The sequence below is a fragment of the Chrysoperla carnea genome, chromosome 4 (assembly GCF_905475395.1).
Source record: "Chrysoperla carnea chromosome 4, inChrCarn1.1, whole genome shotgun sequence".
Classification (NCBI taxonomy): Eukaryota; Metazoa; Arthropoda; class Insecta; order Neuroptera; family Chrysopidae; genus Chrysoperla; species Chrysoperla carnea.
In genome coordinates this window covers 24,071,030-24,092,679 of record NC_058340.1, presented here as the reverse complement: position 1 = coordinate 24,092,679, position 21,650 = coordinate 24,071,030, and the positions used below count along the sequence as shown (strand labels likewise).

The 21,650-nt window shown below is 29.8% G+C and overlaps 2 protein-coding genes across 2 annotated transcripts; one reads left to right on the top strand and one right to left on the bottom strand.

Annotated features, from left to right (window-relative positions):
- Window positions 1–1,207: 1,207 nt before the first annotated feature.
- LOC123297876 (palmitoyltransferase Hip14) lies at window positions 1,208–7,426 on the bottom strand. Its single transcript, XM_044879686.1, has 7 exons — window positions 7,160–7,426; window positions 6,689–7,028; window positions 6,260–6,630; window positions 5,099–5,461; window positions 4,032–4,194; window positions 2,864–3,099; window positions 1,208–1,521 (listed from the first exon to the last, which is right to left on the bottom strand). The coding sequence occupies exons 1-7, from the start codon at window positions 7,316–7,318 to the stop codon at window positions 1,276–1,278; spliced, it is 1,878 nt and encodes a 625-aa protein (XP_044735621.1). The 5' UTR covers window positions 7,319–7,426; the 3' UTR covers window positions 1,208–1,275.
- Window positions 7,427–8,086: 660 nt separating this feature from the next.
- LOC123297456 (DNA polymerase delta catalytic subunit) lies at window positions 8,087–18,079 on the top strand. Its single transcript, XM_044879122.1, has 12 exons — window positions 8,087–8,278; window positions 8,340–8,607; window positions 10,190–10,452; window positions 10,518–10,878; window positions 11,188–11,369; window positions 11,498–11,734; window positions 12,680–12,845; window positions 12,919–13,127; window positions 13,196–13,457; window positions 14,051–14,457; window positions 15,892–16,271; window positions 17,474–18,079. Exons 1-12 carry the CDS (start codon window positions 8,226–8,228, stop codon window positions 17,842–17,844), a joined length of 3,159 nt encoding a protein of 1,052 aa, XP_044735057.1. The 5' UTR covers window positions 8,087–8,225; the 3' UTR covers window positions 17,845–18,079.
- The last annotated feature ends 3,571 nt before the right edge of the window (window positions 18,080–21,650 follow it).

Genomic DNA, 21,650 nt, shown 5'->3' with positions numbered 1-21,650 from the left:
TTTCGCTTAAATGTTACCTGGACTTTCCTGACATATATTTACACAATAGAGCACAAATTATTTAAAAAAACAAGTGTGCAAGATTATTAACACAATAATTTCTTAATTCGAGCACTTAAAATATACTTTATTTATTATATTCATTCCGTTCCAAAAATTATTTTTTCTAGACGAAGTGTGAGATCGAAAATATATCAAGGAAAAATTTTACAAAGTTCGGTAATTTTTGTGAAATATGAAATAAATATTTGATTATTATTAAGAATTCTCTCTAAAAAAATAAAAAACTCTAAAAAAATACGCGCGTTGTTTGTTGCTCACAGTAGCTGCGGTCGTAGACCTCTTTGAGAAGATTACCTATTCTATTTAAAGTCGCTGCGACTACGCTGGAGTCTTCATGTCTGTGAAAAGTGCGCGGGAAAGCTATACCTGTTCGCATAACTTTTATATATACAATGAGTTTATTATTTATTATTGTTTATTGACGAATCGTTTTTCACAGTTTTATGAACGTATTAGGTATTATATTTAGTGTCGGCTACGGTGGAATTTACACTCCTCACGTCTATGAAGAGCGTGCGGGTAAGTTATATCCGACCACAATGGCCTCGTAACATATATTTACACTTAAGTTTTTCCAATTTTTTATAATTATAAGGTTATTTTATAATAAATAAATGTTTTATTACTATTTCCCTAATATAGAAAACTAATATTGATATAAGATTGATTCAGTTTACGATCATGTACATGGGTAAAATAATATATTTCTTATAAAGAGAAATATTGAAATCGATCCAGTTGATTAATCGCTAAATTTTTTAAACGTAAATGATGAAAATTTGTAACTTAGCAATTTAATACAATTTAATAGTGCAACGTTTTTATCAGAACTATAATAAATAAATAAAATAATGACGCTGATTGAGAGGAACGGAATAAATGAAAAAAAAACCAAACTTACAATAGCAGCAAAAGTATTATGCTTGTAGGTTGCATAAACAGAAATACTATGCCGCAGCGTTCTCATATCTCACACAAATTATTTGCTTTTCAAATAATTAATTTAAATAAATGATTTTTTTTTTTTTAATTTACAATGCTTATAAAAATTTCAACTAGTTAATAATATTTTAAAATTTCCGCATTATCATGACATACAAGATCCGATTGGAAGATCATGAATATAAAAAATAAACTATATATATTCGTGATTTTAATAAATATATTATTGGTAATTTGTGTCTAATTGTGGATACTTATGATATAATAAATTTAAACATATTGAAAATTATCTTTATGTCTTAATAATGGCTGATGTTCAATATTTTTATCCAACTCAAATCTAGTGGTCCAATCGATACGTTGTGATTTAACAAATCCATAAATACTTATACCAAAGAAATCAGCTAAATTACGGCACATACCACGAGAGAAAGGTGAACGACCACCAACACTCGTGAAATGTATATAACGTTTACGATTCATGCGTTCGTTTGTTGTCATACCTAAACAGGCAATCTAGAAAGAAAAATAATTTCGTTATATTTTACAATTTATGTCATATATCTTTAAATAGTAAAAATAACTCAAATGCATTTTATCTTTATTCAAAAATTATAAAATAATGAAAAAATTAAAAATACGAATTTTGTCATGAAAATCGGCATATGGGTATAAAAAATATTCCAAGCAATTTTTTCGAATGGTTTTTTTTTTTCGATATCTTTAACCATCTCTAACGCTAGACAAAATATTAAGAAGCGGCCCTATTTGCCAATTTGTAGTAGGCTCAGTTTAAAGTTCTGATTTCGTTTAAGTATCTTAAAAAAATGTAACCTATAACCCTGTATGACTATGGAAAAATTTCAAATCAATATTCCTATAACAAAAATATGAGGGTGTCCTTATCTTAAATTCGACACACTGTATATAGAATGGAGTTACAAGGCTCCATATTTAACTTTTAAGCATATGTCACTATGGTGGTTGAAGAGGTGTAAAACATATGTGATTCGTCTACATTATTCTGGAAGAATCTAGAACGTTCTGGATTAATCTAAAGATTTCTAGAATAATCTGAAATATTCCAGATCGATCTATGAACTTCGAGAATAATCTGGAAAACTCTAAAATTATATCAAACTGTTTTAAATGAACTGAAAATGTTTTGATTGAGTTTAGAATATTCTGGATTGTTTTAGAAATTTTAAAAATGATCTACAAACTCTAGAATATATTGAGATGTTTTAAATGAAGTAAAACTCATTTATTTATTTCCTTATATAAGTCCCAACAGCCAGAGCCAATACCAGGAACACTTGATACATATGATAATACGAGATGGCGATTAATATATCCAGTAAAATTCATTTGTCTTTGTGTACACTATTTTAAATATGCCAAAAACAACGGTTCCATTCGTTAGATGATTCCGATTTTTTCGACCCAAATTACTCTATATATCTACCAAGTTTTATCAAATTGCAAAACAAAATTTTTTTTGTAATTTTCAGATTTTTTTAAAAATTTAGACGATGTCTTACTTTAGATACTTGCCGTTCAATCGCAAAATGAACCAGACTTACGTGTTAAAATATACAGACTTGTTACGTGTTAAAATAAACAAATATACGGGGTTTTTTTTTTCAAGTACATTTAGAGTCCAGTGTTATTAGGCAACGAAATAAACTAAAAACTAGGAACATGCAAACTATAAAATTATTAATTACTCCAAGGTGCTATTCCACCCCGCAACATTTGTAGATTCACGCTTGGAGTTTGAAATACAAAACTCCCAAAAACAACGGTGTATTGCGATAAAACTACATGGGTAAAAAAAAATGAATAAAATAATATTTACCTGATATAATTGACAACTTAATAACATTGTGACCCAAAATGCGTGTAACAATGCATGTACACATACATATGCTAACCATGGATCACATGACCCAATCATTGATAATGTATCGTAGTTTAATGGATGCAGACTACCACATTTTTCACTCCATGTTAATATGGCACCACGTAAAAATTGTAAAGATAACAATGTTATAAATGTTAAAAATCCAATAAATTCTCTATGATTATTGGCGCCTAAAAGCATAAAAAAAAATGGTTTTTCATAAGTTTTTGAATAATTTAAAGGATTTTGCGGTTTTTTATATCGACAAGACTTTCAAACAATTTTTATACAAGGTGTCAAAAATCAGTTCAAACTTTATTGGCTGTCAATTGTTTTATGTCAATCGATGATAGGCTGTCCTTTGAGAGTTTAGGCATACACTATTTAATGATAGCGGACCAAGTTTTCGAACAGTATTTTAAAATAAACAACAACCAAAATTTCTTTCTCGTTATAAGTTAAAATACAGTTAATCTGCGATAATCCAACAAACGTTTAGGGAGCACTACCATCGACCTCTTAACCTAGGAAATCGACCAAATTATCTAGGAAACTCACAGTGCCTCAATCTAATTAAAATTTGTCAAACATGGACTGACAAAGATGTTTCGTAGTAGATATGCATTTTGCATGTAATTGTTATAGGTTTGTCGGATTACAGGGAGCGCCGGATAAGACAGTAACCGGATTAAAAGGATTTAACTGTATCATAAAACTAACAGTCGATATTTTTAAGTTCAAATAACTGTTTACTTTTATATTTTGATCGGCATTGACATTATCGGCATGATTAGAATGAGTGAAATCATTAATTTCGTAAAACTTACACACACAATACACGGAACCGTAGAAATAGTTTATAATAGTAAATTCTAAGGTTTATATTATCGATTGATAAGCTCGAGTAGCTTCGACATGTTGCGTTTACGTAGTGAGTTAATAAAATACGTTTTTTTTTCAAAATTAATTATTACATCTAAAAAATTACCGTAGTCCGAATCGTCAATTAATTTTTAAACATTATGGTACACAAATTTTCTAATAATAATGGCGATTCTCAATTTTAAAGTAAAAAGAAAAAAACAGCTTTCTTGTTTTTATTTATGAAAATATATAAACTTACCAATACAATTTGCGACCCATGGACAATGATGATCAAATTTAGCAACACATACATTGCACATCGAGCAGTGCTTTGATCTTAAAGGACGTCGAACTAAACATGATGGACAAAAGATACTTGGTTCAAAAGCTCCTTCACCACGCTCAGCTAGTTCTATAATAGCCTTAAAATATAATTGCATTCAATTAGTTCATTAAATGATTAATATTTCTATAAAAGTTCCTACAGATTTTTAATAAAGATTCTTCCATTAAGAACGCTCGAACTTGAAAATTAAATAGAAAGTTCTGTGCAAGATAACATACAATTTGTTTTACTGGTAAAAGTATGCCATAAAATTTACATAAATTACGTCACAAGTTAAGGGGAGGGGGGAGGTTAACGAAATGTGACATTGTGTATCAAGGGGTAGGGAGCAAGGGAAGATCAAAAACTTTGTGACAACACATGTCAAAATCTAAAATTTTAAAACACGAAATTAAATTAAAAATATTACTAACTCGATCTATATGTATAAGGTTTGTGTAGGTTTAAGTCGTCGATGAGTGCATCTGTGAGACCTTCGACAATTGCCACCCCACGCACCATTTGACTTTATGTTAATTTCATTAAAATTATTTTGAATGGAAATAAAAAAACTTTTGAAACTGCTGTTTTATTTTAATTATTTTTAAATTGAAAATCATGTGACGTCACACTAAGGGAGAGGGAGTTCCACAAATATGACCACCAGTGACAAAGAAGAGGATGTGGGTAAAAAAAATCATAAAATTTGTGTGGCGTAATTTATGAATGATCCCATGGGATCGCCCAGCTCTCAAACGAAGAATTTACGAACTCTTACGATCAGAATTTTGTAAGGATTTCTTATAGTGTGCGGTCGCCCTTAATGTTCGATCATTCTTAATGAAAGGCTCTCTACATTTTACAAAGGATTTTTCAAGATATGGCTAAATAAAAAATTTGTTTGGAAGTATTATGAACTTTCGAAATAAAGTTACGAAATAAAGCTTAAGGATAGAATTGAAAACAATTAATTTCATGATACATAACAATTATGAACTTACTCTATATCGTTGTTCTTGTGTAATCCGTATAACACCAGGATCACCTAGCCATGATTTAATAAAACAATACCATAATGCTCCTGAACTTGATAAAAATATTAAACTTGTTAAAAACGAGACCCACGGCATTACATAAAATATCCATGTACTATACATCCAAAATTTTGTTGCAAAATATACACTGATTGGTAATAATGTCATAAAACGATTATCGAATAATATATGGCCCGTAAAATGTAATACTATATACATGCATGTTAACATAAACATTTTTATTATTGCTAACATATTTGAACATACAATCAGACCAGCAATGTAAAATGATATAAATGGCATACCAACCATACACCACCATTTGAAACGCTACAAAAAAGAAATCATATCGATTAGGCATTCTAATAGTGTTCGGCAGCGCAATGAACATAAAATCGGACTACAGTAAACATCTCCCATTTCGACGATTTTTATTAAATGTTTGTTTTTTATTTTATTTAAAATCAGAAATTATTATTTATATTATATTATTACGGGAAACTACATTTTTACAACTGTTTTTATATTACAATTACCATACGAAAAATGGTTGAGGAAAAAATCATGCAAAAGTGATTTTTTATATAAGTTGCATAAATATTGTTTAAACAATATAAATAACTAGCAGTTATCCGCGTTATAGCCTTCACTTCTCACCCACAGGTAATTCCCTCTTTATTCACAATTAAATAGATTTTAACTTTTGGTACGAGACCCTAATTTTTTTGAAAATGAAATACAATTATTCGTTGGGTGAAATAATTTTTAAAATCGGTTAAGTAGTGAACTCAAAATGACGGTTTGTATATATTTTCATACAAACTTTCATCCTCTATTTCACCTTTTTAAGGAATGAATTTAGAAAAATCTTTTTTATGACACCTACGGAATGAAATCAATATCCTCTTGAAATTTCAAACTTTATTTAGTTTTTTAAACATTAGTGATTAAGGCAGAGCGTTGATATATCAGTTGGGACACTATAGATTATTTCCCCCCCTTTGAAAGGTTTCTGATTTTAAATAATATAAAAAAATAAACATTTAAAAAAAAATTATCAAAATCGGAGCTATTCTTGAGGACTTTCACAAGTGAATTTTAAAATATTTAACCCAATATAATAGATACCTTATTTGAAACAACCCATTTACAAAAATTTCGTTTTTGTTTTCCCTGCTGATATTCAAATACCATTTCGACAATTTCTGGTTGAATCCATGGTTGCCCTAAGAATGGTTGTAACATTGAAATTGCCGTGTCTCCGCGATGATTTGGTATATCGATTGCTGCTTTTCCATGAAATATTAATGTTGATATGGCTTGTGCATTCCGTGCTAATATTGCCCAATGCAACGCTGTGTTTCCATGAGCGTTATCTGCTAATTTTGTACTTGCTCCCAATGTTATTAATAAACGTGTAGGATCAATTGCAGATACCTTCCAACATGACCACATTAATGGAGTCATTCCACCGCGATCTCCCAAATCCGCACTAACTCCTATTTTGTTATGAGAATAATGAATGGAAAATCAAAATTTATTCTAAATTAAAATTACCTTTTGCAATGAAATATGCAACTAATCGTGTATGTCCAAATTGTGCGGCTAAATGAATGCAAGAACATCCTTCTGCGTCGCGTAATGTTGGATCTGCTCCGGAATTTAATAATAAAACCACTGCACTTAAATGCCCCTGTCGTGTTGCCCAATGTAATGGCGTTGCGTTTAATTCACCTCCAACAGCATCTACTACAGCTCCTTTATCAATCAGGTACAATATTATATCACGTCTATTATTTATAGCTGCCCAATGCAGTAAAGTCACTGTTTCTTTGTCTGGTTCGTTTACATTGAAACCGGCTTCAACTAATTCTTTAACGCGTCCTAAGGCACCGTACTATAAAAAATAATTCAAATTGTTTCAACGATTAATTCATAGGAAGGTTTTTTTAGGACATATTAAAGTTACAGGATAAAAAAGAAAGTTCTTATTTAAATGATGCTCAAAACCGGGGCATAAATATTTACCTGTGTCGCTTTAACAATATCAAAATCACTACAATCAAGTTCTGTATTTACAGGAGGTGCAGGTTCTCGTGAAACTAATCCCTGTGGATCTTTTTCTGGTTCGACGCAACTACCACCGGCAGCGGCAGCAGCTGCGGCCCCACATGCAGTTTGGTACATTTTGTGTACCGCCCTGTGAAATTTCACTTGTATGTCAAATTTTCAAAAATTTTTAAGTTTCACAATACAATTGATTGACATTGACAGTTCGGATTTATTACTACTACACACTTGTATAGAGTGAAAAGTGGGGTTAGCTTCGATTTTGATGGGTCAATGGCTGCGTTCAGCCGATGTGAGCATTCTTGGGAAAGATAACACTAGCACCTACTGTATTTTAAAGGAAAAATGAATTAACGCATATGGGGTGCCGGTACTAGCACTTTGAGCGCTCATCTCGGCTAAACATATCCAATGTTTGTTAATACAGATACAGGGCCTACCAAATCGTTGTTATATAGAATTTGAAGAGTCATGGTCATGGACACTTTCAATGATAAAATTCCATTTTTATATTATTTTTGTAATTATAATGAATGTTAATATAACATCTTTTCTGATAATTGAATATTTTAATTTGGCTTTTAAAAGACAAAGTGTCAATTAAAGTAAAGATAGTCAATTATGTCGCAAATAGTATGTTTCAAGCTAATAATATCATAAAGCCGTAATTTGATTTTGCCAAACTTTAATTGAAACTTCGGTATATTTTTCTTAATCAGTTCAGCTCAAGAAGTTTTTTACAACTGATCGGATAAGTTTATTTAAAATAAATAATATATTTTTATTGTATAATTTTTAAATATTCGTAAAATGTATTGATTTTTGATTCAATAATTTGGACAACCTACAAAAATAAATTTAAACGGCTTAAACTGCACACTGTATTATAACGAGTGGTGTAAACCAAATCGTATTCAACTGACAGCATTTATTAAAAAAATTGGCGCAATTCAGTACTTTTAAATCCTTTGGTATTTACAACTGTGATTTTATATGTGCAAATTGTTTCAATAATTTAAATAAAATGAGTAAACGAAACTCAAATCTTTCACCTAATTCATCCCCTAAAAAAATAAGGTAAAATCCAAACAAAATCAATTCTACTTTTGTAATATTTATAATAATTGTAATTTTATAGACGAAGTGATGCCTACAATCGATCACCTGTGCCAGCTTTAAAACCCGAAAAAGATAAATTTATATTTCAACAAATTGATGTCGAACATTATAATTCACAATATTTACCAGGAATGCCAGGACCACAATCCGGTGGTGTTGCTGTTATTCGTATGTTTGGTATTACTATGGATGGCCACAGTGTCTTGTGCCATGTTCATGGATTTTTACATTATTTTTATGTGGTTGTTCCAAATGCATTTGATGAGACACATATTAAACCATTTAAAGTAAATATCAAATTTTTTCACGACTTTCTGCGCGTAGTTTAAATAAATATCCCAGACTTAATTTAATTAATAATAAAAAATCGAATTCTATTGAAACGCATCTACAGTTTTGAATCGGTTCCTTGTAGATATCCTGCCAAAATAGACAAGGTCTTATTCATTCAGTTAATATACACTAATATTCTATGCCTCTCGCAAGATTTTCGATTTTTTATAGAAGCAAAAGGTTTCTTTTGATCGGAAATATTTATTATACATAGTGTTGTAATCGCCACTTCACTTTAAGACAGCAAAAGAAGAAAAAAAGTGCTATATAAACTTTCGAAAATCAGTGATTTTCTAGTTATACAGTAACTTATAAATTTCACGCCCTTACTATTACTAGCTACTTAACAATTTACAACCTCTTATATCTTATGGTTTTACAGAAGAGTTCTAGAAACTTCTGGACACAAATTTGCGTAATTTAGTTTTCAGAGGCGTTTTCCCAAACTATAACAGATTTACCTTTGTAAAGTCGTAAGCAGCTTCAAGTTATGGCATTATTGTGCCTAATTTCATACCAAATTCCTTTGATAATATTAAGTGCGTGAAATATATATAAATGACCAGAAACATAGCTACGTAATCAAAGGCTATAGTGCAAAAAATATTGGGACACTAGCTTCGCAGAAGACGGACTACAAATATACATACAGTTTACAGAAAAAAAAATTTAATTGAAAATAATATGTACTTAATAATAATATAAGTTTTCTATAAACGACTTTTGTTTTACATAAAGTTTTAATTTATATAACGGATGATATTTATGGACCGTTTTCTTATTGGCTTAACTCCCTAAATGTGACGGCGAATCTTTCAAGTTGTCAATACAGCACAAACAACAGAAAGAATAGAGGGGAATTTTTCACGAGTTTCGAACAGACGTCCAATCTTATTGGAAATTATCCTGCATTCTTTCAAATGAGTTTCCATGATTAAAGTTGTGTTACAACCTATTTTATTTACATTCTGCGGGTTGGAGAACTTTTAACTAATTCAATACGAGATTTGTTGGTGGGGGATCGAGGGGACTCTGAAGTCCATCTATCCCTTCGGTAGCTACGTCACTAACTGTACTACGGGTGCGAATTTTTTTCTAACCTATGATTATGTATCATTTTTTCTTACAAAAGAAGATTAGCCGTGTTTCGAGACATATTGTATAATATAGCATATATAAGATATTGCTATTTTTTTACTAAATATTTCAGAAAAAGATTTTTATAAAAAATTTTCAGAGATTTTACCCATATTTTTAATTATCCTATCTTCGGAAAATTTCCAGATATATCACATTTTTCTTCTAGAAAATAAAGAGAGCGAAAAAATATTATAATCAGATAATTGTCTAGTTGTATTTCAAAATATTTTTCACAATTTCGTTTTGCTATTATACCCAAATTGATGTAGGCGGTTCAAAAAAACCTTCATCGAGTAAAGTTTATAAAGAGGAGATTCCATTCTTTTTCCGCGATAAAAGTTGAAAAATTGAATCATATTTAGCTTTATTTTTTAAACTATAATTTTTTGAATATAGGAAGCCTTGAATACCGTAATGATGCAAGATATGAAGAATAATTCTGATGGCGTTAAAGAATGTGTTCAAGATGTAAAGCTTGTAGAAAAATTAAATTTACAAGGCTATGTGGGTGATACTAAACAAAAATTTGCTCAAATTTTTGTCACTTTACCAAAAATGGTAGCAGCTGGAGCTAGACTTTTACGTGAAGCCAAAGTTTATGATAAATTTGGTTATCATGATTATCAACCTTTCGAAAGCAACGTAGATTTTGATATTCGGTAAAACAATCATCAATTCTAAAATTCATTTTCAGAATTTTATAAACTTAAATTTTTTTATTTAGATTTATGGTCGATAAACACGTTAAAGGTTGTTGTTGGATTGAACTTCCTTCAGGTACATGGCGACATAGACCGTCACCATTGTCACCAGGTGTTCATAAAGAATCTCGATGTAATTTTGAAGTAGATGTATCTTGTAATGATTTAATTGCACACGCACCAGAAGGAGAATGGTCAAAAGTAGCACCGTTTTATTTTCTTAGTTTTGATATTGAGTGCGATAATCGAAAGGGAATATTCCCGGAACCGGAACATGATGCTGTCATTCAAATAGCAAATGTTGTACAACGTCACGGTGATGCACAGCCAATTTATTGTAATGTTTATACATTGAAATCATGCGCACCTATCGCGCATGCGGAAGTAAGATCATTTTTTTGAAAATAATATAAGGACCTAAATGATTCCATAACGATTAACTTTTTTGTATTGCTATATCGTACATCAATGTAGTAATTATATGACGGTATATTAAGTTTAGTCAGATTTTAATTCTTAATTAACCTGTATGAAGGTACCTACCCGTATGAGATTATGAAGATAATAGTTCAAGGGAGTAAATCGTAATGGAATCAATCACCGCTAAGTATTTTGCATACTTACAAGTCGTGCTTCAAAATATAACGCTTAAAAATATACCAAAAATCTTAAAATAATATATTTTATTCGCAGGTTTTTAGTTTTGAAAAAGAAGGTGATATGTTAAATGCATGGGCTGAATTCGTACGAAAATTGGATCCCGATGTTGTAACTGGCTACAATATTAATAATTTCGATTTACCTTATTTAACAAACAGGGCCAAAACATTAAAATTGGATAAATTTCCTTTTTTAGGACGTTTGAAGAATGTTGTGTGAGTATAGTTTTTATATATTGCATTTTGTCCAGGATTGCGAAAATGCACATTACCGTTTTAAAAATTTTTGCGATTTCAATTTATTGGTAGTTTATGAATGTTTTTTTTAAAATTAATAATTACAGATCTGTTGTACGTGAAAAGGTAACTCAATCTAAATTATTGGGACGTCGTGAATATAAGTATGTAAATATGGAAGGAAGATTACCATACGATATGTTAATTGTTGCTAGACGTAATTGTCGATTACGTTCATATACCCTAAACAATGTTGCTCAAGAATTATTGGGACAACAAAAGGAAGATGTACATCACACACAAATTTCTGATTTGTTCAATGGAGACGAACAAACTCGTCATAGGTGAGCTATAGTATATTACACTACAAGGGCAGAAAGTTTGAGATTCCTGCACTGCGCGATATGACTACATAATATTACATATTTACTGCTTCTGTTGGGAGTCCGAAAGTCCGACATTTATGCTTTGGTACTAACTTCCACCAAACAGAAGCAGAAAGTAAAATCACCGCGAGATTCAACGTGTAAACTATATTAATAATAATAAACTATTGATTGACTGACTCACTGACATATACAAATTCTAAGGCACTTCTAGGCATGCTAGAAAGATCAAATTTCCATCAATCGATCCGAAATAAAGTCGAATTAACAGAATACTTCAGAAAATTTCATAACCTACGTCGCAACCCCCAGAAAATGAAAAAAAGTATCCCTTTTCTTCTATACATGCTATAAAGGCACGGTTTTTTATACTTGGTGGACAATTTTTTTCTGTCATTACAATTCATGGAATTTTATTTTCTTTGACGAGGAGTTAAGGCCGACCCGGTGATCGAGGTGGAATCTCCTTGCATGTTAAGCGAGTATATAAATGTATAAAGGAACGCATTAATTTTACGGAAATTGAGTCTCGATCTTTGATCTAAGCTGGGTTTGGAGATCTTTTGATCTAAATTTTCTATGGGCACGATGATTCGGACGTTGCAATAAGAATTCACTAAACTTGAATAAATTTTATTTCGATTTTAAGCAAACGCATTTTTTTCTCTTTAAAATATCTCGAATACTGTACGAGAAACAAATGTTTATCATTCGGTTTTCTTGTCAAGACAATTTTAATTTCCGATCATTTTACTCGTGCCGGAATATGTTTTATTATCCTTATAAACTGTATCTACAGATATTGGAATAAATTGAATGGACATTGATACGTAAAAGAAACATACAAAATTATTTTTATAGCGTCTGAATATTGATAACCAGTTTTTTTTTTGTTTTATTTAGACTTGCGGTCTACTGTATAAAAGATGCTCAATTACCGTTGCGTATTCTAAATCATTTAAATAGTTTTACAAACGATATGGAATTAGCTCGAGTCTCTGGCGTTACAATCAATCTTTTGATGACTCGTGGTGAACAAATTAAGGTTGTTACACAGCTTTTGTCTCAGGTAAATTGATTCTTTACATTTGGGTTTGTAGAGGTATAAATCAATTATTAATTTCTCTTTTGTTTTTATTTAGGCACAAGCTGCTGGTTATTTAATGCCTGTTTATAAAGGTCAAGGAACAGATGATCAATTTGAAGGTGCTACCGTCATTGAACCTGTACGTGGCTACTATACAGATCCAATTGCAACATTAGATTTTAATTCACTGTATCCAAGTATTATGATGGCACATAATTTATGTTATACAACTTTATTGCATCCTAGTAATAAGGATAAGTTTGGGTACGATTAATTGAAGCTAATTTTACATTTATTTATGGGTTTACCTAAATTGTCTTTTTTTTTTTTAGATTAACCGAAGATCAAATTACGAAAACACCTTCAAATCATTTTTTCGTAAAGCCAACTGTTCGACGTGGTTTATTACCGTATATTTTAGAAAATTTATTAGCAGCACGTAAAAAAGCTAAAAAAGAATTAGAAGCTGAAACGGATCCAGTAAAAAAATCTGTGTTAAATGGTCGTCAATTAGCTTTAAAATTATCTGCTAATTCAGTATATGGTTTTACTGGAGCACAAAATGGAAAATTACCTTGTTTGGAAATTTCAGGGGTAAGAAATTAAATCGTTCAATTTTCTGATAAAAAGTCATTATTATACTAGCTCCAAAAATCGAAAACAAAACTTCAATATATCTAAGTTTTGACAGGTGTCTACATCGCTTTTTATACCCTGTATGTATGAAATATATATCAAGGTATACTAATTTTAGTCCCAGGTTTGTAACGCTTAGAAATAAATATCAATGATACGAACAAAATTTTAGTATAGGTGTTCATATAATCACCTAATTAGTCCATTTCCGCCTGTCCACCCATCTGAAGCTGAAATTTTTATAGCGTGCTCAGGACGTATATCTCAAACAGTCATATGCCATTTAATTTAATAAGAGGCCGGACTAAATTTTTTTTATCACTTCAGATGAAGAATTCTCACTTTAAGAATAGAAAAGTGGAGGATATAAGAGGATATGGGCAACCTTTGAATGCAATCTTTGATTGCTTATAACTTCTTCGTTTTTTATTCAATTTTAATTTCACTTTCAAATTTGGTCATGGTATCAAGTCTAGTTTTACATTTTTATGGGTAACATGACCAATTCGAAATCAGGATTATCCTCTATTGAACTTGAATTTTGTTTGTAGAGTGTAACAGCATTTGGACGTACTATGATAGAAAGAACACGACAAGAAGTTGAAGAAAAATATACAATGGCTAATGGATATGAACATAATGCACAAGTTATTTACGGTGATACAGATTCCGTTATGGTGAAATTTGGTGTAAAAGATTTAGAACGTTGTATGGAATTGGGTCGTGAAGCTGCTGCATATGTTAGTGCAAAATTTATCAATCCAATTCGATTAGAATTTGAAAAAGTCTATTATCCATATTTGTTAATTAATAAAAAACGTTATGCTGGTTTATATTATACAAAACCAGATAAATATGATAAAATGGATTGCAAAGGAATTGAAACGGTCCGTCGTGATAATAGTCCATTGGTAGCGAATACAATTAATTTATGTTTACAAAAATTATTAATTCAAAAGTAAGTAAATTTTGTTATCTAACAAATATATAATAGTTTTTAACTTGATGGTAAACATAATTATGATTATAAATCAGCTATATTTATTTATAATGGAGTCATTATTCTCGTGTTTAAAGACAATTTTTAATTAAAATTTAATAAAAATGAAAGGAAGATTGGATTTTTTCTCTAAGATTATTAGTTTCGAAATTACAGTAGATTAAGGTAGTACGAGCACCAAGGTTATTTTAGATTTAGGATTTAAATTATTTGTACCTTATTTTCGACTTTGATGATGAATTTTGTCATAGGTTCATGAATGTAGACTTGGTTTTTTTGAAATATCGAAAGCTAAATAATAAAACAAAATTTTCAATTTTCGTTATTTTGAAAATTACTTCAGATATCGAAAAATTTTATTCTTACTTTTCGTCTTATATTGTCAAGCTATAACATAATTAACCATCAAAATTGAAAATATATATGTTTTTAAATTTGTGTCCACACTACCGTGCTCATACATCCCTAATTAGTCGAGCACAACGAGTTTTTTTTTTTGTTTTCAATAATTTATTAAGGATTTAACTTTAATTTAAATAATAAAAACATATCATCCATCTACCGTTTTACCATTTTACCACGTAAATATGCCTACCAAAGAGTATAGGGTAGAGAAGAAGCAGGAATATAATTTTAAGTGACATCTGGAGTCTGTGGCGATCAACTATTAAGTTTGTAGGCCTTTGCGGGTATGACTATTAAGTTTAACTACTTTGCGGGGGCGACTATTATCTATTAAGTTTAAAAGCCTTACTCGGTAGAGGCGCTGAAACTCGTATACTACGATTTTACATTAGCTCATATGGGCTGCTTCTCCTCTACCCTATGCTCTTTGATGCCTACTTATGAAGTCATTTATTTATTTAAAAAATCGAGCTACCCCCTCCCCTCAATAAAAAAAAAAAAAAAAATCAGAACTGATTAAGAATTAGCCCAACTTCATATAAACAAAATCAAACCTTCTATCCAAAATTGCCCTGGCGCTCGTACATCCTTAATCACGTTATGAATGTATTGATTTTGCAGCGGGATCTTAGATTATTGTTAGAGATTTATGGATTATTTATCAGCAAACCATATACAAATAGCTGGAATGTGGTTTTAAATTGACGCCTTAGCGCTCATGAAACCATACAAATCCAAAATAGATTTTACTTTATTTTTTATTCTTGTTTATATTATATTGCATTTCTTCATTCCGTTATCATTTCCGGAAGCAAATTATGGCAAGTGTTTTTGCTTTGTATATTCACGCATTGTATGGATATTCGATGGAGTTAATAAATGTTAATTGTAAGATCCACCTAAACGTTTACTGCTATTATTGAACTCCCGGAACATGAAAAAAGAAATTTCTATATATTAACCTGATCCATGAATCTTCTTTTACAGAGACCCTGAAGGAGCAATTGAACATACAAAACAAGTCATATCCGATTTATTGTGTAATCGTATTGACATATCTCAATTAATAATATCCAAAGAATTAACTAAGAATGAGTATACAGCTAAACAAGCGCATGTGGAATTAGCTAAAAAAATGAAACAACGTGATGCTGGTACAGCACCACAACTAGGTGATCGAGTACCATTTGTTATAATATCGGCAACAAAAAATACACGTGCTTATGATAAAGCAGAAGATCCAATATATGTGTTAGAAAATAATATTCCAATCGATGTTGATTATTATTTACAAAATCAATTAGCAAAACCATTAGTGCGTATATTTCAACCGGTGTTGGGTGATAAGGCTGAATCAATTTTATTACGTAAGTAAAAAAGAAAATTTATGAAAACTACAATAGTAACTTCTTTGAATTATATATTTCTTAAGTGTAAATATTCGTTTCAACACATGCAGGTTTCAGAAACCTGGTTAAGTGTAATAAATAAATATCTGCCCCATTTACATAGAGTTTCATTAATAGAGGTCAGAATAGAGATTATTTTCAGGTGCGATTATTGAATAAGTAATTATATTAATTTACATTTAAAAATTATTGTTTATGCAATAATTCTAATACAACAAATTTAATTGTTATTTTTCAATAATTTTAATTTGACATTTATTATACCATTTACAAGTAAACAATTGAAAATTAGTCATAACAGTCTCCTTTGTTGCCAAAATTATCCACTGAAAGCGCTGGCATAGATCTGACACTTCCTACCGTGACTGCGCACAGAATATTAAGATTTTTTTAGGCACGTTGTATCATCTAGTTCCGCACCACCCCTTTTTTATTGAAATCAACTTCAATTTTGAAACATTTGGATTTTTCAAATAAAATAAGATAAATGTGTAATGCATTTTAATAGGCGTATAAGAAAGTCATGGTGGTGTCGAATTTTTCCCATCTAGAATAAGAAATCTAGTCTGATACTTTAATACTTTACTTTCGAAAAGGTTGCATCTTTCTATATTCAGATTGTATAATGTTTAGAAGTTGAGTTGTCATAAGAGTGATGAACTACTAATGATGTACAAACAAGGTTTTTTTACTTCATTTTCGAAATCTACTTCTTCTGAAATGTAAATCAAACCAAAGAATACAGATACATATCTATCTGTATTCATTGATCAAACTATTTCTTTTTCCTCCCAATTCTATATATCTCTGGCTCTGCGAGATCTTATTTATTCCTTTATCAAATTCCATGATTTATCTCCCATTTTAAGGCTTATCGTGCGGGCTTATGACGAGAACTAGACACACGATCTAAAAATGTACCGCTTAGGCAAAAAAAAAAACAGACTAGAGAAATAATATTGTATATCATATCTGTAATTAAATTTCCTATAAATAAAAGGAAAGTAAATTACTATATATTATTTCTCTAGTCTGTTTTAGCCACGGGTATCACATTGTGGAATTCTGTTCGGGTCAAGCTAGTAGTTTAGTAAAACCTGTGCTATTAAACTGAAACTAAGATATATAAAAACAATTTGCTAAAATTCTTTGATTTTTAGGTGGTGAACATACACGTTCAAGAAACAAAGCCACATCAAAAGTAGGTGCTCTTTTTTCATTCACCAAAAAGCGAGAAGTTTGTTTGGGTTGTCGTACTGTTTTACCCGTAGAATATGAAACTGAAGCTTTATGTCAACATTGTCTACCAGAAAAACATATTTACCTTCAAAACGAATTATGTAAACAACGACAATTAGAAGAAAATTTTTCTCGATTATGGACAGAATGTCAACGATGTCAAGGTTCATTACATGAAGAAGTATTATGCTCAAGTAGGGATTGTCCAATATTTTATATGCGTAAAAAAGTATCAATTGATTTACAATCGTCTGCTAAACGTATTGAACGATTTGGAGATCCATCTTGGTAAAAAACTAAAAAAGAGTGCATGTCCACTGTAGCGTATCGTTGAAATCGCAGGGGCGTGCTATAAATCACCGACGGAGGATCCATTTCAGCGATTACAGTAAAAAAAAAAACCCATTTCAAAAATTGCGGAAGCGTATCGTCGTCACATTTAGGATTTTTTAAAGAATGTATCTTAAAAAAAATTTTGCCTGTTACTTTTTGAATAAATTGGCCTTTGAATTTTCTCTATTACCCAGTCGGTGTTGTAGTACGCTTTTTTAAGTTTTAGCTACTATTAATATTTTTATACGAATAAACAAAATGTTAATTGTTTATACCGTTGTTATTTGGTTATTTTAAAATAAATAAAAAATAATTTTGTAGATGGAATGAATTTTTATTTAAAATACCAATAATTTTTTGTTTTTGGTTTTTATAATGATAGTTATTATAATTAAAATAATAATCCTAGTACTTATTATGTATGATTTTTTCATTTCACAGATCGACTAGCACAACAGTAAATGTATAAAATAATTTAAAAAAATTATTGAATGGTATATTTTATTTTTAGTGATAGAATACAAAAATGTATGGACTTAAAAATTATATAAGAATATTTTTGTGACATAAGATGTTTCATAGTGAAACCAGGGTTGCCAGAAAAATATTCAGCAAGTAGCTCCACTTAGATTGAAAAGAGCCTAATGTGCTACTAAGAGCTTACAGTAATTGCCTGTGGAAAATAGCCTATTTTTGCGATAAGTAGCACAATCTGGCAACACTTATGCAGGACTGAGATTCAATGCAGCAATGTAAATAAATTCTGTATATGTTGATTGTGCTTGTTTGCCTCTTAGTAATTATGGAGGGTAGAACGTAAGGAGATATGTTTGTCGAACAGAAAAAAATGTAATAAAGTATTATATTGTAGTTCAATCAGTGATCAGAGGTCTATAAGTGTGGCGTTAGTGTATAATCAAGATTTGATTTAAAGAAATTGCCCTTTTTTCGATGGTTATGTACGTTAATTAGATAGACGTATCGAATGGATAGCTATATTATGCATAGCAGAAATATATATTTCTACCAACCATAATTAAATTGTAATTACCGTGTGCCTTATTTAAAATTTATGCTTTTTGGAACCAACTTCTGCATTTTGGTACATTCGAGTTAGAATTCTTCTTACCTTCTGCCCTCCATGTTATAAATGACGTAAGATAATTCTTTAAAATGAGAAAACATACGCTTATTGTCTTTAGGGTGATAGTATGCGCTTCCTTCAATAAAGCAATTCTTCAGAGTTGTGTAGTTTGGCTAAATTTCGTATTGAATCTGTAATGATTCCGGAGCTGTCAACACCGACTCAATCAGGATTCTTTCTAATAAAAATTGTTTCGAACTCTTACACACTGCAGACTTTTTTAATCGGGTATATGTAGACTAGAAGGTATGCATGAATGGCAACAAAAATTTTTCGTATACATTGGAGCAGGGTTCTACTAGTTTTATTCACAAGAATCAATTTAAAAATGGATTAAAATATTTCATTTTTCGATAATTATTTTATATTTAGCAGTATTTTTGTTTTTTAATACCTGCCTAGTCGTGTCTCATAATTCAATCCAATGAAAATTATTCCGATAATTTCGATAGAGATGGTGTAGTCTGACTATATTTATTACTTTTCTTACTCTGTTAAACTTGCAATACATCTTACTCAAATATACTTATAAATCTATAAACAATAAGCCCATTATTAGAAATAAAAAAATTCTTAATATATTCCCAATTTTCAATTTCATATAAACATAACTAAACAAAATAAAATTAAATAAAATTCTATTAAAATAAATAAAAACCATGTTACATATTGATTGCTCTGTCTTGTACGTAATATATTTTTTGGCAAGCAGTGGTTTTATCATTTTCATAAACATATAAGGATTCGATCATTATTAAGAAGTTTTCCCACTTTGGTATAAAAAAAAAACCTTGGAAGATTTTCGATCTGATGTAATGTTAATTATTTATTGTTTTGAGTGATATTTTGTGCAAATTCACTTTATGTACTTGATGGAACTGGAAGGGAAAAATTAATTAATTTTGCTATTCCATTTTTAATAATTAAAATTTAAATGGAAACACGTTTTCGATTTATTTAATAATAAATCACGTTGATTGATTTTTTAACAAATCGAAACATGTTAATATATAAATTTAAAAAAATGGAAAATCAAAATGAAAAATTTATGTTGAAATCTTTTCCCTCCAATCGTGTTCTGAATATATTAATTAATTTAACTAATTATCACGTACCACCAATAATTTTATAAAATACCATGGTATATTATGGTATATTACATTATGAAGAAGTTGATTTCAAGACGGTTGAATTTTGAATATTTCTTATTCAAATTAGGTAGGGATGAAGTACATTTGACACTTGAGAGCCTTTACTAATGCGGGTCACCTCTCTACAGGCGAAAATTGCTGATTTTAAAATCAATATAAGACAATTAAAAGAGAACAAATTGCCTTGCAGTTCTGTCGTCCCTGATACCGCGTTAGTTTACTATTCTAATAATATTAAAAAAAAAAAAACTTTTTTCAAATTAATTAAGTATGGCTATCATTTTAATATGATTTAGTTTTATCTTCTTATTTTCAGTAAAAAAAAAAATAAAGATAAAAAATTCAGCCGTCTAAATTCACTCTCGAAAACTTTTCCAGCTTTCGTACCAGTATGATTAGTTCCGCGTGGCTCTGTTTGGATTATCAATTTTCTTATGCAATTATTGGTGGTAATGAACCATTTTCCTAAAATTTAGGTCGGAATTCATAACTCATACTTGAAATCTCAAATGAATTAATATGAATAGATATATTATTTGTCAGAACACTTTCAAATGAAAAATTCCAAGCATTTGAATTTCTATTATTCAAATTAATAATATCTAGTCAAGACACAGTAAATAATGTATATACTCTAAAGATGCTGCCACCTAGTTATTAGCTAGCCTTACTTAGGAAAAAAGGTCCATTAATTAAATTAATTCATGAATTTTTCATTTGTGTACTTCGTCGCTTGAGTTATAAATAATATGTTTTTACAATGGTAATAAACGCATTTTTATGTGACACAGTGGGTTTTTCTTTTAAATTAACTTAATTCTAGGTTCATATAATTCGTACGAAAGAAACAAATTCTGTTTTTATTGCTTTTTTTTAATAGAAAAATAAACTAACTTTAAATGACAGAAAGGTAGAAATGGAAAAATTAGGACGATCTTATTGGCTCTTAAATTTGCTGCCATTCTATTGACTGTTTTTAAATCGTTATTATAAATCCAAAATAAGACTTAAAATAAGCTATAATTTTTTTTTATTTCTTATTGCCTTCTTTACAAGCAAAACCATTAAGGCAAAAGAAAATTTCTTTACAAAAAATAAAAAGGATACAAATTGTTTGGTATATGAATTCTTCCTAAATAGAGAAAGATTTTATGAAAAGTTATCGCGTAGAAAAAGTCTATTCTATACATAATTTTTTTGTTATAATGATTTGATCTGTTTCAGAAAAAATGATTAAATAATAATACTATGATTTCAAAAATATAAATACATTATTTTTTAACGTCTTTCTTTTTAGAGAATAGTTCAATTTTTCATTTCGAGTATATTTAAGATTACAAACAAAACTGTTATATAAAATTTAACTGAAAAACTGAACTTATGACGTGTAAAAACTATTAAAGATGCATTGAGTGGTATTTAATTAAAAAATTCGATATTTTAGTAAAAAAGTTGTACTTCTCTACGCAA